Source organism: Stylophora pistillata, chromosome 14, assembly GCF_964205215.1.
Source record: "Stylophora pistillata chromosome 14, jaStyPist1.2, whole genome shotgun sequence".
Taxonomy (NCBI): Eukaryota; Metazoa; Cnidaria; class Anthozoa; order Scleractinia; family Pocilloporidae; genus Stylophora; species Stylophora pistillata.
Window position 1 is genome coordinate 4,620,526 of NC_142532.1, and position 16,853 is coordinate 4,637,378.

General features: G+C 37.5%; 2 protein-coding genes across 6 annotated transcripts in view; one reads left to right on the forward strand and one right to left on the reverse strand.

Annotated features, from left to right (window-relative positions):
- Nucleotides 1-977: 977 nt before the first annotated feature.
- Nucleotides 978-9,198, reverse strand: LOC111327582 (uncharacterized). 4 transcript variants are annotated; one of them, XM_022931799.2, is made up of 6 exons: nucleotides 9,065-9,198; nucleotides 6,631-6,839; nucleotides 5,287-5,758; nucleotides 3,129-3,443; nucleotides 2,718-2,961; nucleotides 978-1,557 (listed from the first exon to the last, which is right to left on the reverse strand). In XM_022931799.2, the coding sequence occupies exons 2-6, from the start codon at nucleotides 6,811-6,813 to the stop codon at nucleotides 1,362-1,364; spliced, it is 1,410 nt and encodes a 469-aa protein (XP_022787534.2). In that variant the 5' UTR covers nucleotides 6,814-6,839; nucleotides 9,065-9,198; the 3' UTR covers nucleotides 978-1,361. The 4 variants fall into 4 exon arrangements, with proteins under 4 accessions (XP_022787534.2, XP_088601077.1, XP_022787535.2 ...); XM_088744951.1 differs by lacking the exon at nucleotides 9,065-9,198 and adding an exon at nucleotides 8,175-8,442; XM_022931800.2 differs by lacking the exon at nucleotides 9,065-9,198 and adding an exon at nucleotides 7,452-8,103 and having other exon boundaries at nucleotides 3,132-3,443.
- The window catches only part of LOC111327581 (putative N-acetylated-alpha-linked acidic dipeptidase), a 21,472-nt gene continuing 13,357 nt past the window's right edge, over nucleotides 8,739-16,853 (forward strand). Inside the window, exons 1-8 of one of the 2 annotated variants that reach the window (XM_088744949.1) lie at nucleotides 8,739-8,784; nucleotides 9,031-9,357; nucleotides 11,329-11,614; nucleotides 12,655-12,777; nucleotides 13,799-13,982; nucleotides 14,848-14,938; nucleotides 15,791-15,886; nucleotides 16,722-16,807. In XM_088744949.1, the coding sequence (XP_088601075.1) occupies nucleotides 9,041-9,357; nucleotides 11,329-11,614; nucleotides 12,655-12,777; nucleotides 13,799-13,982; nucleotides 14,848-14,938; nucleotides 15,791-15,886; nucleotides 16,722-16,807 (1,183 nt within the window). In that variant the 5' untranslated portion in view covers nucleotides 8,739-8,784; nucleotides 9,031-9,040. Of the gene's footprint in view, nucleotides 8,785-8,925; nucleotides 9,358-11,328; nucleotides 11,615-12,654; nucleotides 12,778-13,798; nucleotides 13,983-14,847; nucleotides 14,939-15,790; nucleotides 15,887-16,721; nucleotides 16,808-16,853 lie in introns of those variants that run through there. The other variant, XM_088744948.1, reaches the window with a different exon arrangement.

The window sequence follows — 16,853 nt, forward strand, 5'->3', positions numbered from 1 at the left end:
ATGGTGCAGAGAACCCAGCAATTCTCAGCTTTTTCTGTCGTTACCGAAAGAAACCTGTTAAATGCAGCGCATGCGTAGTAAGTAAAAAAATTGCGATTGAATGGAAAATTGCTTTCCCAGAAATATGCCTATTTCTTGAGAACCACTCATTAGAATTTCATAAAATTTGGCTCAAAAATACTTTAGGAAATAAGTAATTGGAGTATTGAAAAAAAATTGATTTTAAACAAAGGAAATTCTAGAAAATCAAGTGAACCTTCAACAAGGGATAGTCAAAGATCTCTCAAATTGTTAGCAAAATAGTGTTAACTTGTGAGTATCATTACATGCTCGCTGCATGCAAATTATACAGAAAATCTAATGACTAGATTTTCTACAAAGAAACAAAACTAATTTTAATTGCCTATTTATATCTATTCATGTTGCCATGAAAACAGCACATACATTAGCTTAACTATCGAAAAAACAAAGTTTGTTGTTAACTTGCTTGCTGCCAATTTTGGCAACTAAGAGATCAAGGGTTTTAGAGAAAATGGTGAAGGAAACAAAGGTATCAAAAACTGTTCAGCCACCTTAAGGTGAATATTTGCTTATGCACCAACCAAAGTAGGAGATAATGGCATAACTTCCAGAAGAACCAGTCAGGTGTTAGGAAAATATAATACATCCATAAAACCTTAATGGTAGCATCCAACAAAGACAAAAGTACCAAATAAAATCACTTCCAATCCCAAAACACAAATACCTTATTGTAGGAAATTAACAATGCATGTAATTAACGCAAATTTCAAAAATTTGCATTAATTTTATGACGCGTAAATTTTGTTTGCGTCATTAACATGCTTCATTATATTCCTATAATAAGGTATCTGATAACCCCCTCACCATGATATTTCTGATCTGCCTCCCCCATTAAACGGGGCATGTTGCCTCACAGAAATGCACTTTTAAATAACACAGCAAAAATATTTCATCGATTTTTAAAAGAGGCATTTTATTGTGAGAATTCACCTCTCAAAATGTACTTTATTTAGTTAAAAAGGCCTACCTTTAGCAGTCGTGTTAAATGACTAAGCTTATCTTGGATGAGAGGTACAAAAATAAACAGATTCGGGGCTTTTAAACTGACCTTACAGCAAACCCTAAAGTGTCTACCTGCTGGCTAAACAGAGAGTAGTAAAAAGACTCATTACAAGGAAATGGAATGAGAAATTCTGTGCCAAACTGGATGCAAAGGCTATGAACCTTCACCGCTTGGTGTATGTTTCAGTCTTAGCTACAAACAATATTAATCAAAAGTGTTGGCTGCCACCACCTTCAAATTACAACTTTGGTTTTATCTCACTGACATAAGAAGAACATTACTCTGTAGTCTTAGTGGGTGAACGTTGAATTCTGCTAGATTTAGAAAACATTATCATAGACATTTCTTCGTCTGAGCCTGGCTGTGTATTTTTGATAATCTCCTCAACTCTCTTTGCAAATTCTGTGTCTTCTCTAATAACACTTTGTGATGTCTTTGTTGTTTTCTTTGGTTGCCATGGTCGTATGAGGTTTCTAAAAAATGATAATTAACCAAATAAGTCCCTGTCATCAGAATGCATATTCTCCATACTGTTCTCTATATATTACCACCTCCCAGTTAGCTCAATGGATAGAGCGCACCTCTCCATTACATCAAGAAATGGTTAGATATTCTAGTCTTCTTGGATAGGGATGAATAAACCGTAGGCCCCGTCTGCTGCATGGTTAGGGATAGGAGACGTTAATTTCCCATGCATGAGATTACTGTGTGATGGATGTCCTCCCCTGGGGTGGCATGGGTGGGTTGGGATTGGTTTAGGCCGGTGAACCTGGTAGGGGACTACATGTCCTATTGTTCTCTCGCCTGTACACTATACGAATCTTTAAATACAAAGACAAATACAAATACAAATTCAGCAGTGATACAGTGCACAGAAATTAGATGCTAGTCACTCCAAGGGATTTAAGGCTAACCCTTGTACTCCCAAGATCCCTTTAGTAATTCTCCTTACCATCTACCATACAATTCTTATGATGTTAGTTTGGAGAATTTGGTATTGGATCGATTGATATTTCCCAGATTTTCTTTCTCCCTTATTCTCATTACTTGTCTACTTGATATTGTATCAATATTGTTCAGAGAAATTCTGTCTTGGTCACTCATGGGAGTTGAAGGATTCAGCAGGCGAGTTCTACAGTAGAACCTTGATTTAACGAGCCTCTAATAGTATATTCCTTGCCATAACAAATGATATTTCAGTTTCAGCCTGGTTCAAGTTACAGTAAAATGTATGCCTCAGAACCTTGATATAACGAACTCTTGATATAACAAACCAATTTCCCCAGTCTCTTGGCACTTTGTTAAATTGAGGTTCAATACCTACTGTATTTGGTGAGAATGATAAAATGATACAGACACTCAACAGATATTACAATTTGATAGTAGGTAATTTGAAGAGAAAACCAAATTGAAGATGAAAACTCTTGCCTGATTACTTTAAATTGGATATATCAACAAAGTTGAAATGGATTACTTTAAAAATTTGCACAACCTGTTGGCTTGAAAATTGGTTGAAATTTTGAGGAGAAAACCAAATTGGAGATAAACTCTAAGCTGATCACTTTAAAAATTCTCATAACCCATTGGTGAGAAAATAGGTTGAAATTGTGAGGAGAAGTAACATTTTCATCACCTGGGTAACACTAGCTGTTCTCCCCTGGCTCTGCGCACTTGAGGGCTTGCTGGGGTGCTGCTACCAGATCTGACAATGGCATCTTTCCTTCGCTTCTTCTCCATTTGGTCAGAGTCAGTTGATGAGTTCACTACAGAACCGTTGGCATCTTCACTCCTCTTGCGCTTGACTGAACCTGATCTTGAAAAGCTTGTCAGCAGACTGTGACTAGATGATAGGGGTGTGCTGCATTTGGTAGTGGGTTCTGACAGGATAAAACAAAACTCTTCAGGATTATCAATGAAACTTGCCAAATTGAATGAAACATCTAAAATTGTGTATGTGTACATGTCAGCATGTCACTTTAGGACTGCTATTGTCATTCAGAATTTTCATCCTCAAGGTAAGTTCAGGAAATGGTTACAACATTACCACTGTTATCAGGTTCTTGTGGCATGGCAGAAGAATGTACAACTCTTGAACCACCTTTGCATCGCAACACTACTTCATTATCCCTGACACAGCTTCTGCAGATATAGTTGTCATCATAGTCTTTGGGCGTCATCAATCCACATGGCTCCAAAACAAAAGGAACTCTTTTACCAAAACTGTTGGAAATCATAGCCTTCCCTCCAGAAAGATATATCTTCTTCCACATTGATTTGTTTTCCTGTTTCAAAAGACCTTCAACAACACACCAATTGGTACAAGTATCTATTTTAGCTTTCTTTGGGTCGTTGTTTTGACCTGAAAAGGTTACAAATCAATGTATGTTACATGTATATATTAATAACACAGCTATGTCTTATTTTGAGTAAATTTGCACACTAAAATTCAGTTTTCTGAAAATGCTTCATAATTTCCCATTTTCCATTCTAATGTCAAGTATTCAAGTGCATCGAAACTAGAGAGGGGGACTCTATCTGTGGGTGACATTGACAGTGTTGTAAATGTTGTAATATAATTGGTACACTTGGCAACTGTACTTGCCCAATATAAAGCACTAGAGAAGCTGCAGTTTCTCTGAGCTAAGCCTAGAGCAACCCTTACAGTATGAAGCATCTTTTGAGCTCTGTAAGCTTCCCACATGCTTCATATTTCAATGAATGCATCTTGACACATGGGCCTATTCTTCTATGATTGATACACCTTTTTATTTGACCATTTTGTTCAAAGCCGTTGATGAGTTTCTGTCTATGTTGTAGGCATCATTAATACTTCCTCTTAAATATGCTATTGATACAGGTAGTAAAGTCCTGTTATTAAGGACCTATGAACCCTCTACACCTTAACACCAGTATGCATATTCTCCGTACTATTCTCCACACATTTCCTTAAAGTGCATACGACACAATTTTTTTCTCTTGTTTCTTGTAGTTGGATATCTATAGAAAACATTTCAAAGCTTTAAAAGTGCTGGAAAAATGTATAGAGCATTTTTTTTTTGCTTTCAAAATATGCGCAACTTGCCTTCACATTTGTCCCAGAAACTGGGACCTAGTTTATCATCGTTGAAGTTATTCGTGACGTCACATTGTGTACCTTTGCCACGAAGGTCTGTTGTCACTGAGAGGATTCTGCAGTACTTCGTAGTAGATAGATAGTGCATTGAAAGCAAAGATGTCTAGTGATTCTAATGATTCCTTTGAGTCCGACTCTTCTGAAAGTTCCATCAACTTCGAAGAATCTGGGTACACAATGTGACGTCACGTGCGATTTTAGCTTCATTATGACCAGGAAAAATTTGAAGGCAAGTTGCGCATATTTTGAAAGCAAAAAAAAATGCCTTTTAGATTTTTCCAGCACTTTTAAGGCTTCGAAACGTCTTCTATAGATATCCAACTACAAGAAACAAGAGAAAAAAATTCCATGTCACATGCACTTTAAGTGCTGACAGGGAGAATTTGTTTAGCAATCAAGAGCTTCTTTAGTTTATGATCATTTCTTTTATTCTTGTGACCTTGTCATTGATGTGTAATTCAAGGGTGATATTGTATGAAGAAATGAGATGCTAGTCACTCTTGGGTGTTACAGTTAAAAATTATGGTGTGAAAAAGAGCATTTACATATCAAGTGTAAAATTTTATGTTGGTTCAAACATGTTAGGTCCTTTACTTACTGGCTGGCTTTATTTATAGAGGGTAGCACTTAACAGTAGAAGCTAATGAACTTGTGGCACTCAGAACACCCACCCATCCCACCCCTGGGGAGGACATCCATCACACAGTAATCTCATGCGTGGGAAATTAATGTCTCCTACCCCTAACCCTGCAGGAGACGGGGTCTACGGTTTATTCATCCTTATCCGAGAAGACTAGAATTCATATCTATCCATTTCTTGACATTATATAAAGGTAGCAAATTCTCCTCAGTTATTTTAAGACCATGAGTGTTGGTCTGGCCGGAGCTTCAACCCTTGACCTCCCACACAACACAAACCGGCGCTCTAACCAATTGACTCTAGTTATTCAGAAAAATTACCAAGATTTCCAGGGTTTCTTGTGATTGAACTCAAAGAAAATATGTAGCAAAAGTAGGTTTTAGTGTCACTTAAAATCATTTCAGCTGATACACAAATCATTTTACTGACCTGCAGAAGGCGATTCCTTGTAGTTCAGTTCTTTCAAAATTCTGCTTGAAGACAAATCAGGTTTAGATTTTGTTTCCTCTTCACTTAGTTGATAATTTGTATCTTCTGTGCTGTCTGGACCAACACACCCATTTATGTCAATTGCCTGTAGGTCTACACGACTACTTGGAGAGTCAGAGCTACTGCTGTCACTACTGCTTACGTGGACATGTTCATCTGTGGGTATTTGACTATGAGCTTTTTCAAAAGTAACATTGCTCAGTTTTTTGGGTTCAGTCACTTCTTGTACATGACTATCAGCTTTCTCAAAGGTAACATTGCCTAGCTTTTTTGGTTCTTCTATTTCTTGGTGAGAACTCGAAGACAATGCTGGGTCTTCTGCATTGTTGTTGCTGTTGTTTACATTGTTATTGTTGTTGTTGTTGCTGTTGTTCCTAACATGTTCTTGAAGTCTCTTGACAAGTTCGGTATTCTAATGAGACAAGGAAGAAACAGAAATTGAGTCAAAGCTCTCCTGACCATTGCCAACAACTACTAAGAATCTCAAGTTCATAGTCTGTCTTAAACCCTTTCACTCCCTAGATCTCATTAGTAAATTCTCCTTACTTGTCCTTACATGATGTCAGTTCTGAGAATTTGGTATTGGATCATCTAATAATTCCCTAATAGTCCTTTCTATAGTTGTCGGCTTGGTTGCCAAGCCTTTGAACAAGAGTGAGGCTAAGGGTGAACTTGTCATGATACCAATGTTGCTGCTTTTTAAATGTAAATTACTTTGTTATCATGCTAACTAGATACTGATCTCTATGACAACAAGGTCACCTTCAGCCTCACTCCAAATCAAAAGCTTGGCAACTAAGTACACAAATGTAAAATGGCCAATTGATGCTTTTCAGTCTTTATTCTCATTGCTTGTCTGCTTGATATTGTATTGATATTGTAGAGAGAAATTCTGTCTTGGTCAATCATGGGAGTTTAAGGGTGTTGCATATCTAGCTGTCAATATGCAACACAAAACCGTTGAAGCTTGGCCATCTTATGGCTAGAAACTGGGCACATTTAGCATTATCATGAATTATCACAGAAGAGAAGCAGATTTCAACATAATATTAAGAGAAAAATCATTCCCTTAAAGGGCTGAAAATAAATTCTCAACAAGGACAGAGTAAGGGATTTTTCCAAATTTTTCTGTATGGAAACAATTCAATATCTATAGTGGAAATTCACCATTTTTTGACCCACTAATTTTCAATTTTACTTATGCCTACGAGGTGAGAAGAGTCCCCTACTGTTGCTGTTACTGCATTTCCATAGAGCAACAAATTTAAAAGGCTAATTTCTTGCCTTTCCTGAAGCTTTAAGTCCATATCGTTTGCATAACGCCTGAAGTTGAGGTCGCTTCATTTCTTCAAACTTGCCAAGATCCACCATGTCTTCAAATTCATTCAGAACTGTGACCGATTCTTCTTTCTTGTGTTTAGTGTTGTTCCTTTTCCTGCCCGTCCTTTTAGACATCCTGCATCCCATTTACCAGTGCCACAAATTTCAGATACCTATTAAAAGAGATTCATGAGAAGCAAGAGTCATCTTTGTAAAATCCAAAGATGATGCTATTTACGATGAATGGCTCATGTGCTCGTCTTTGAAAGGTAGTGGCAGTTGCAGATCACAAAGCCGTTTTTTTTTTTTAAGTATTTAAATTCAATATCTAGATGTTAGGAAGTCAAGCAACATAGAAAATACCAGGGAATGAAACAGAAACAATTGGTTTTTGAGCATTGGACCGCGCTATTAGTAGTTACGCTGTACATGGCTTCGTGCCTGTAAAGTTAACGGGGCTTTCGGAAAATCTCAGAAATCCGAGGTACCCAGTTGTTGATAGCTTTCAAAAAGGCAAAGTCTTTCAAGTCTCCCAGATATAGAAGTTTTTCATAAATAGCATACAGCGTGAAAAGATTCATTGACCGAATAAGAAAGGCAAATTATCAACATGTGTGTTTCTGGCGAGAATTTTTGTCGTCGTACGCATCGACATAATCGCGGAGTTTTCGTGCTGAAAGGCACTCTCATCGTTTGAAAGTGTACAAAGGGGAAATAAAAAGCAAAAATGTGTTCGTAGTAGTGATAAATAAATGACAAATGGATAAAAATAAGAAAGATCTCACCGTTCTTATGGATCTATTTCCAGCGAACGCTTCAGCTAAAATCAAATATCGCGCGTAAAGATTAGTTTCCAATCTTCTCGTTCATGTAGGTAGTCGCCAATCCTCCCGGTCCAAAAAAGGCCATCATGGGTACCAGATTGTTTAAAAAAATTTACTGTCCTGTACTCAGTCCTGTACTGTAGCATGTACTGCATGTCATTTACGATACAAAAAAATGGGAGAATTTCTTATTTAAAGAAACACTTTTCCATTTTCGTTTTTAGGGGATTACAATATTCTGTGAAAATTTTGTATTAGAAATGAATTTCTTTTTTTTTTCCGTTACAAACATGTACCTCAACCTGGATAAAAAGGTTTTTGTTTCATTCGAGGTTTTCAGCTGGCTTTTATCTTAAGCAAAGTAAATTTTCTGAAAGGGACTTTCCTATCTACAAAGAGAGAAAAAAAATAAAAGGACACAAACTGAAAATTGTTACGTCAAAACTTAGCGGTTTCTTTAGATAACCCCTGTATTAATTATTAAAGAATCCAAATCTTAAGGACATATATTTTGATTCGAAATAAAACATTTTACAGATAAGCCAGTTCTAAATCGCAAGATTTCTTCATGTATCTTTTCGACTAGCCAGGAAGAATTTCGAAAGAGAATTTTTCATTCAAAGAAGAATCACCCGTGTCATTATTTAGCCCCAAAACCGTTTATGAAATGCAACCTTCACACACCTTTCATGAGAAAATTTCTTCCCCTTAGCAGCCGTCTGGAATGTCGGTCGTTTGTGATTAAAAATTAAGAAGAAACGAAATAATGAAATAAATAAAACATGGACAATCATATAACAAGGAGTTCTTTCTCCAACCCAACTTTTCCGGCACAGTGAATAGGACACAATTAAAAAAACAGTAACTGCAAATAAAAATGTAAAACAGTGCTTAAAGATTACGCAATGTAATTCAACGCCTTCTGTTACTCGCTCTAGGGATTTGAAATCAGTAAGGGCCATCTTTATTAGTACAACAATCAGTTCCTCTATAAACGAAGAATAAGAAATATCTTTTTAAAAAACGGTTCAGAGAGGTCATTTAAAAAATTTCCTTTCGGCTTTTTTCATCGACTATGTGAACTTTTACATTTTGGAACTTTGTATTAGTAATGAAAGATTTTCCCATTCTCGTGTCACACTTAATCTGGATTAACATTTAGGGAAATGATTGGTTAAAAATGAAAATCAATTAGGCAATGTCTAAACTCCAAATGTTTCAGAAGACTTGAAGGGAGCAAAAATAAAATTTTGTCGCTTCAACTCTTTTGGCCCGGTCTCGTACATTAGAAAAGGTTTGTGTTAAATGGAATAGTCACATACATGTAAAAACTCACGTTAAATCTAAAGTTCTGATAATTTCGTGCAATGTTGGCTAAATTTGCGATAGCATGCATGATCAGTCCCGCGAGAACTCACCATCTGTGAGAAGGGGTGGTCGCAAATTTCAATCACATTTGGCTTTCGTCAAACCATGCAGCCTAAGTTCTTGTTGGAAATTCCCAGCGTTAATTGAAATTTCTTTGAATTTGGCTCCTAAGGCGTAATCCGATGGATAAGCCTGACACTTCTTACCTGTTTGATGCCAAAATGGAGCTACACCCCGAAGAGGAAAGCTTTGCACAGCCAACGATAATTCTCAAAAATAAAGGGGAAAATCGGTGTAATGTGGTTCGAGTTACAGCAGTTGTGGTGATAATCGGTGTTGTGGCTGCGGCATTTATTGGTGGGTACATGGTACGCAGAACTGTATCTAAATGTAAAAAAGAAGGCAGTGGCGATGTTCCGTCGTCCCCGGCTCCCTCACAAGTTCGACTGCAGGAAATCTTGGAAGAAATGTCTGCGGAGCAGATCGAAGGGAACTTGAGGTTTGTTCAAGTTATTTACATTATTGCATTTTTTTAAAGCAATCAATTCACTATTAACTGAAGCTCAAATGTCGACGTTTGCTCAGGGGAGCAGGTGAGAAAACCAATTTATTGTTAATCGTTTCGCCTTTATTACAATGTGTTACAGTGTATCAGTTGTTTTTTTGTGCGTGATGCAGAGAAACTTAATCAGAAGCGGTTCTGGGACATGTTCTTACTTCGATGAAAATGCGTGTTCAAAAAGCTTTTTGCGCCCACCGCACAGCTGGAAACACAGTATGTAGTCGATCTGGGAGGGAGCAGATAGACTCACCTTAATTCAAGGATGCACGAAACATGCAGATTAATTTTTTTCGCACCTTCATTTCATGTACAAATCAGTGCGTGACAAGGCGTCAGGGCACGGCCAGCTTGAGGCTTGTTCTGCGCGATTTATTCACTATTTTTTTTTATATCTTCCTAATCAGGTTTTGATAGAGCCTTGAAATAAACTTAAAATACATATTTACGCGGACTTGGGTCCAAAAGAGATTTCTTTTTCTATTTTTTTTGAGGAAAATTCCTCTTGCCGTTCTCTAAATAAATCATTTCCAGTCAGTAAATTAACTTCTTACAGCGAATGATTATTACGTTTTAAGCTACGTTGAATACACATTTTTAGGCCATCATTTATGTTGTCATATTTTAGCCCTGTTCAGATGTAAAAATATCAATTCCTCGAATTGATATTATGCTCAGCGCAGCATGAAATTATTGCACGCTTTAATTCTGGTAATTTTTTTTTGGCTTATAGGAATGCCCCCTAATCCACATTAAAGTAAGCCCTTGCAAAAGAAAATTGGCAGAATAAATGACATAAAAGTTTAGTATCTTCTGTTTAATAGACAAGTGTGTTTTGCATGTGAATCAACTGCCACATTCATCATGATGTACAAATCAAATGTCATATAGCTGATCACCAGGATACAAATGAACATGCTGTGAAACTTAAAAACCCTGTCAAAGAAGAAAAATATATTAAGCTGATGTTAGTAAGATCTGGCAGCTGAATTTAAAGGCTGAGTTTTGTTCTCGTTGGCAGAATAAAGTCTTTGATTGTAGTTAATTATTTTGATCAATATCATTTGCCCTTTGCACCCTAACATCAGTATACATATTCTCCATACTGTTCTTTATACATTTCCTAAGGTGCTGACAAGGTGAATTTGTTTAACAATCAAGAGCTTCTCTAGTTGGTGATCATTTCCTTTATTCTTGTGACCTTAACGTGTGATTCAGGGGGTGATATTTTAAGGAGAAATGAGGTGCTAGTCACTCATTGCGGAGTCAGAGGATAAAAAGCTATTTCTCAGAGCTTTCTGGTCAAACTTTGAACCTTTCAATCCCTAAGAGTGATCAGCATCTTATTTCTCCTTACAATATCCTCCTTGAATCAATCATTAAGGTCATGAGAGTTGAAAAATAATCACCAAATATAGAAGCTCTTGTTTGTTAAACAAATTCTCCTTGTCAGCATCTTAGGAAATGCATAGAGAACAGTACGGAGAATATGCATACTGATGTAAGGGTGTATAGTGTTAACCCCTAAGATCTGATTGTTAATTCTCCTCTCTATAGCCACCACATATCTTGAAATTTAAAATCCCCCAATGAGTGGGCAACCATGAAACGAGTCTGTAGGGATGACATGTAGTTGATTGATTTTTTTTTCTGCCTATCATACGTTGCACTCACTCTACTATATGTATCGAGCACTGTTTTACGGATATCAAGTGTAACCCTTCTATCTTGAAATTTAGTTTCAAGAATTTGGTTTTGGATTGACAAAACAACTTCTAGCAGATAAGTTTGAGTATTCTCATTACCTGTGTGCTGGATAATGTATGGGTATCATAGGGGAGAAATAACATCTTAATCATTTCTGAGAGTTAAAGGGTGAAAAGAGTGTTGATTTTTTTTTTTTTTTTTCAGAAAATTGACGCTTCATCCACATCATGCCAGCTCTAAGAGAAATGATGAACTAGCAGATTGGATCAAGGATGAATGGGAAAGTTTGGGGTTTGAGGTCAAGTTAATCAGGTATAATGTTCTTCTTTCCTTCCCTGTGAAGGGGAAAATAAATGGAGCTAAACTTTATGATGGAAGTGGAAAAGTTCAGTTTCAAACTGCTGAGAAGGAGAAGGTCATGGAGCCATCTGAAGAATCACCTGACGCATTACCTCCTTTCAGTGGCTATTCACCCACTGGCAAGGAAAAGGTAACACACAGTGCCAGTTACGTGACAAATTAAATCAGAAATTATAATCGTGGCTAATTTATGCAAAGTTTTTGCTGTTATTGTCTCAACTGCACCGTCTTAATTTGCATTCAAATAAATCAAACAATGGCTACATTCTTAAATACATCTTGTCATTTAGGAAAAGCACACAGAGCCCTCTCATGTCATTTGTTGGCTTCTTTTTTTTGTGGCTTAATTCTTGTATTGATGCAAGTTCTGATTGGCACTTCATATTTCCAAATTGAAAATTAAACACATGTAAAATTAATTTTATTTTTCACATATTCCTTTTTTACAAGTATTGTGCTTGCAAAATTCTGTTGTGTACTCTTGCCTCCAGATCGCACCTGGTGCCGCGATCTGGAGGCTCAAACAGAGAGGATGGGTTACACCAGGGGACACCTCGAGAGACAAGCCCAGGATCGGGATGCCTGGGGAGCTCTTAATTAAAGGCTGATAGTTTCTAAAGAAACTGTTTGGCGCTGTGTCGGTGGGGGTAACAAAATAATTTGAATATATCAACAAAGTTGATCTGGTAAATTGGCCACCGTTACTGTTATAAAAGCTGACATTTCGAGCGTTAGCCCTTCGTCAGCATGAATAGAAGAATTGTGGGTTGTGTGTACGTACTTTTAATAAGCTTTTAAAAGCACACACAACCCACAACTTTTAAAAGCTTTTTAAAAGCACACACGTACAACCCACAATTCCTTTATTCATTCCAACGAAGGGCTAACGCTCGAAACGTCAGCTTTTGTAATCGTTACAGTGGCCAATTTACCATTTCAACTTTGTTGATATATCCAAATTATATCTTAATTAGCCAGCCTATGCTCCTGTAGGCGCCAAAGGCAATGATGATGATGACTCTTCTTCCTATTTCTTGTTCTTATTCAAACATATATCGAACTTGTGCTTTTATTACAACTAATTACAATTTGTTAAGTTGTTTAGAGAAAGTTAGGTTAATATATGTCATTGTAACCTTCACATGCAGTTTGATCTGTACTGTCTTTCAGGGTGACTTGATGTATGTCAATTATGGAAGACGTGAAGATTTTGAATTATTGAGTAGTAGGAACATCAGCTGTTTCGGGAAGATTGTCATCGCAAGATACGGGCGTGTCTTCAGAGGTGACAAGGTAACTGATCAATACAGGATGTAATGAATGGGAGAACAATCTTAGCAGAAATAATTTTCACCCTCACAATGCAATTGAATTATCTGCAGTTCACTTATTTGACATTCATATATTCACAGTCATTCACAGAGTGTAATATTTGATAAAAAAAAAAAGTCGATCATTTGATTTGTGCGATTAGTCTTTGTAGTTACACCACTCAGGTGGGCCCAATGGTTTTAGTTTATTCTCGAGGTTGACCTTTTGATACTCAATTTTGTTGTTCTATGGTCATTACTTATGAATAAATAACTAAATAACTTAAAAACAGCCTTGGCTTTGTAATATACCAAGATAATTCTGTGGGGTTACCAGAAAATTCTCTAATCTCTTTTGTCATAGCCCTAATGCTCGCTTTTCAATAAATATATATGTATATCTCAATATAAATATTTATCAAATTTAGATAAATGAATTATACTTAATTAGCAGTAGACCTCCACAAGGTGGTTCCTCTCACTTGTTATCAAATTAGAATTATAATTGTAGACTTATCTTCAATCGCTTACATCCGCTCTCCTGTGATTGCATTTGAAATACAATGACTACCTACCACAGTACCATTCCTGCTCTCTCAAATATATATATCTTATTAACCAAGCGCGAGGGCTGTACTGGGAGAATATTGGCCTGAGGTCTTGACAGTGCGGACTGAGTGCAGTGAGGTCCGTACAAAAAAGACCGAGGGCCAATATTCTTCCGGTACGGTCCCGAGCAAGCTTGGTTAATAAGAGATTTATTATACGACTGAAGTTCAAAGGGACACAAGTGCAGTACCATTTGGGACCATTCGGGACAGTGCCCGGTCCAATACTGAGAGAATATTGACTGGCAATAGAGCATTTTGATTGGTTGATTTTAGTTATTGGCCCTCTGACTGCCCGAGTGGTGTAATAAAATAAAACTATAATGAGTATGGAAAATTATATGGAAAGAAATTGGATTCAGGTTGTTAAATTTGAGTTCTATTCAATATTCCCAGGTAACCAATGCACAGAACTGTGGAGCAAAAGCTATCCTGATATACAATGACCCTAGTGATTTTGCACCTGTCTCAGACGAGGATCTTTTTCCTCATGGCTGGTGGCTGCCTAGGTCGGGTGTACAGCGTGGCTCAATTCTCATTGGCACCGGTGATCCTCTCACTCCAAGATATCCTTCAAAAGGTGGAAGTTGAATTCATTTAATATGTTACAGGGTTGTCAACTGAAAAACACAGGGCTCGACACTAACAGTAGCCCACCAGCTACAGACTAGTAGAAATTCAGTTTTGGCTAGTGTTTTTCAATTTCCACTCGCTAGTTTGGCTAGTAAACAGACTGAAATTGTCATAACATCTAAAAGCATCTAAGATGTCACTAGCCACTTGGCTAGTAAGTTAAAAGGTAAGTGTCGAGCCCTGAAAACACTTGGATTATGTTTACTAAAGGTACTCTCGACCAGTATACCGGTGGATAGATTGGTCAAGAGTAGGTTGATACGCGACAGATATGTTAGTTGACACTCAGTCAACACCTGGTTGAAAGTCAGTCGATACTCAGTTGATAGTTTGGTCAATAGTTGGCCAATACTCAGTCTAGACTCAGTCTATAGTCAGTCAATGTATCTGTCAAGATTGTTGGCTATCGACCATCGACCAGCTCTCAACTGTGTAACAGCCAACTATCAACTGACTATTGACCGGGTATTGAATGAGTGTCAACCAAGTGTCGACTGAGTGTCAACTGAGTGTCGACTGACATATCTGTCGAGCAACAGATCCGTTTAGTATCAACCAACTCTTAACTAATACATTAACTGACATATCGCTTGAGAGTACCTATAGTAAACATGATTCAAAGATTTTGAGTAACTGCACCATGATACAAAGTAGGTACCACTAGGGTTCAAACTGGCCTCTAACCCAGACAAGGGCTCTAGGAGACACAAGCATTTAGAGCAATTGCCTTTTTCACGGTAGATAGTTGTGCTGGTTGCCAGCTTACTTTGACCACCTTGATGTTCGTAATTTTTGGCTTTTTTTTTTAACAGATGGTATTTATCGGAAGAGTTCGGATGAAATCAAAATGCCACATATTCCTGCTCATCCAATTTCAGCCGAGGATGCAGAACGCTTTCTGAGGTCTGTTATTAATTAAAATTTTTTTGTCAAACCTAAATTTGTTGCCTTGTTGCTGCAATAACTACCTAATTGTGTGTGCATACAGATAATCAGGACAGCTAGTTTGTAACTCTGTAAGTAAAACGTAAGGTAAAGTCTGTTTTTGAGCCAAGTGGCCCATCAGACTGACACTTAACTCTGGTTTCCGTAACATGAAGCAAGCAGGAGTATTTCTACTCCTCCCTGGATGAGATGCTAGTCCATAGCAGGGTTAAAGTTTTTGATACCCCCCAGCATTAAGTTCACCAGTACCCATTTAAAAACCTGGATGAAGTGGGGCACTGTGAGAGTAAAGTGTCTTGTCCAAGAACACAACACAATGTCCCTGACCAGGGCTCGAACCCAGACCACTCGATCTGGAGTGGCGTGCAGTAACCATGAGGCCACCACGCCTTCCCTAATTCTGGAAGTAGAAGGCCAATAGGTAGTAATACATGGCCAAGTTTTTGTGGATGCCATATGTTCTTTTGTGAGATTTCACACAAGATGAGGAACTATCCTTTCTGTCTTATTGTCCCAAGTGTTCCTCTAAGTTTGCACAAGCTATTGTGAAAACTCTGAATGTAGAAGTGATTCATAAGCACCCACTCCCACTCAAAACTGGGAAATTAATACAGTAACTACACACAAAACTCTTTAGATGGTATTTCAATGATTGTGGGTGCAAGTTTTCATCGTTAATTACGGTAAATAAAGCTAAAAAAGTAACTAGCTAACAATGACCATTTTAGCTGGCAGCTATGGCCATCACTCAGCAGCCACCCCCCTCTTACTGGTATTTGCTTTTGATTTTACCTTTTCTGACTTAAATAGACTTCTTGGAGGGGATGAGGCCCCGGATGACTGGCAAGGTGGATTACATATCACTTATCGACTTGGACCGGGATTTTCTAGTAATTATAGTGACTGGTATGACAGGTTTAGGTCTTATTTAAGCTAATCCTTCACACACTAGCATCAGTGTGTATATAATAATAATAATAATAATAATAATAATAATAATAATAATAATAATAATAGTAATAATTTAATATTTATATTGCACAAATTAACATGTGGATATGATCAAATGCACATCACAACACTTTTCGGGGGACTTTGGCCGGACTGCATCAGCAGTTTACAAACAATTGAAGGAAACTTATTTGAAGATGCCCCCTCCCCCCCAATTCCCAGTAAACAGGCCAGACCACATCACAGTAATCTCGGGAGTGGGTTCTTTAACGTCCCCTGCCTAACCAAATTAACTAATTAATAGATGCAGGTGGTATGCAGATGATATTCAATTTTTATTCCCTACTCATGATTTCCAAAGGTAGCTTCTTTGGTCTTCAGTGATCATTTACTATGTGCTCAGCCCCAGTAAGGAGAAATTAGATGCTAGACACTCCTAGGTTTAATGAGTGAAATGGTGTGTTTCAGGTATATAGCTTAATTTCATAACTTGAGGTGCGGCCAAGGTGGGGCATGAAGCAACATTACAGCAGAAACTGCAGACACAATCTGTTGTGAACCTTAATGTTACTCTTGCATTAATTTATAGTAATTCGGAAAAACATCTTTGACATACATCCTCTTTTCTTTGTTTTTGGAATGAGTTATTGTTAATATCGCAGTGAGTCTAATGCTACACTGGATAAATTTGACACAGCACACCGAGTAACAGTGTATTTGAACAGGACGTTATAACACAGCCTGAAGCTTCTCTGTTGTGTGGTAAATTTATGTTTGTATCTTTACATAGGAAAGTGGAAGTGGAAACCAATAACGATCATACACGGAAGAACATTACTAACGTCATCGCTATCTTAAAAGGATCACTTGAACCAGGTATGTGTATGAGATCTGGGAGAGGGTGATGGAAAACAACTTATAA

Excerpts from the sequence above, each read along its gene's own strand:
- LOC111327582 (XM_022931799.2), bottom strand. The coding sequence starts at position 6,813 with ATGGGATGCAGGATGTCTAAAAGGACGGGCAGGAAAAGGAACAACACT. Across the intron at positions 3,444-5,286 it reads CAAGGAATCGCCTTCTGCAG|GTCAAAACAACGACCCAAAG; the intron begins GTCAGTAAAATG and ends TAACCTTTTCAG. Across the intron at positions 1,558-2,717 it reads GAACAGCTAGTGTTACCCAG|AAACCTCATACGACCATGGC; the intron begins GTGATGAAAATG and ends ATCATTTTTTAG.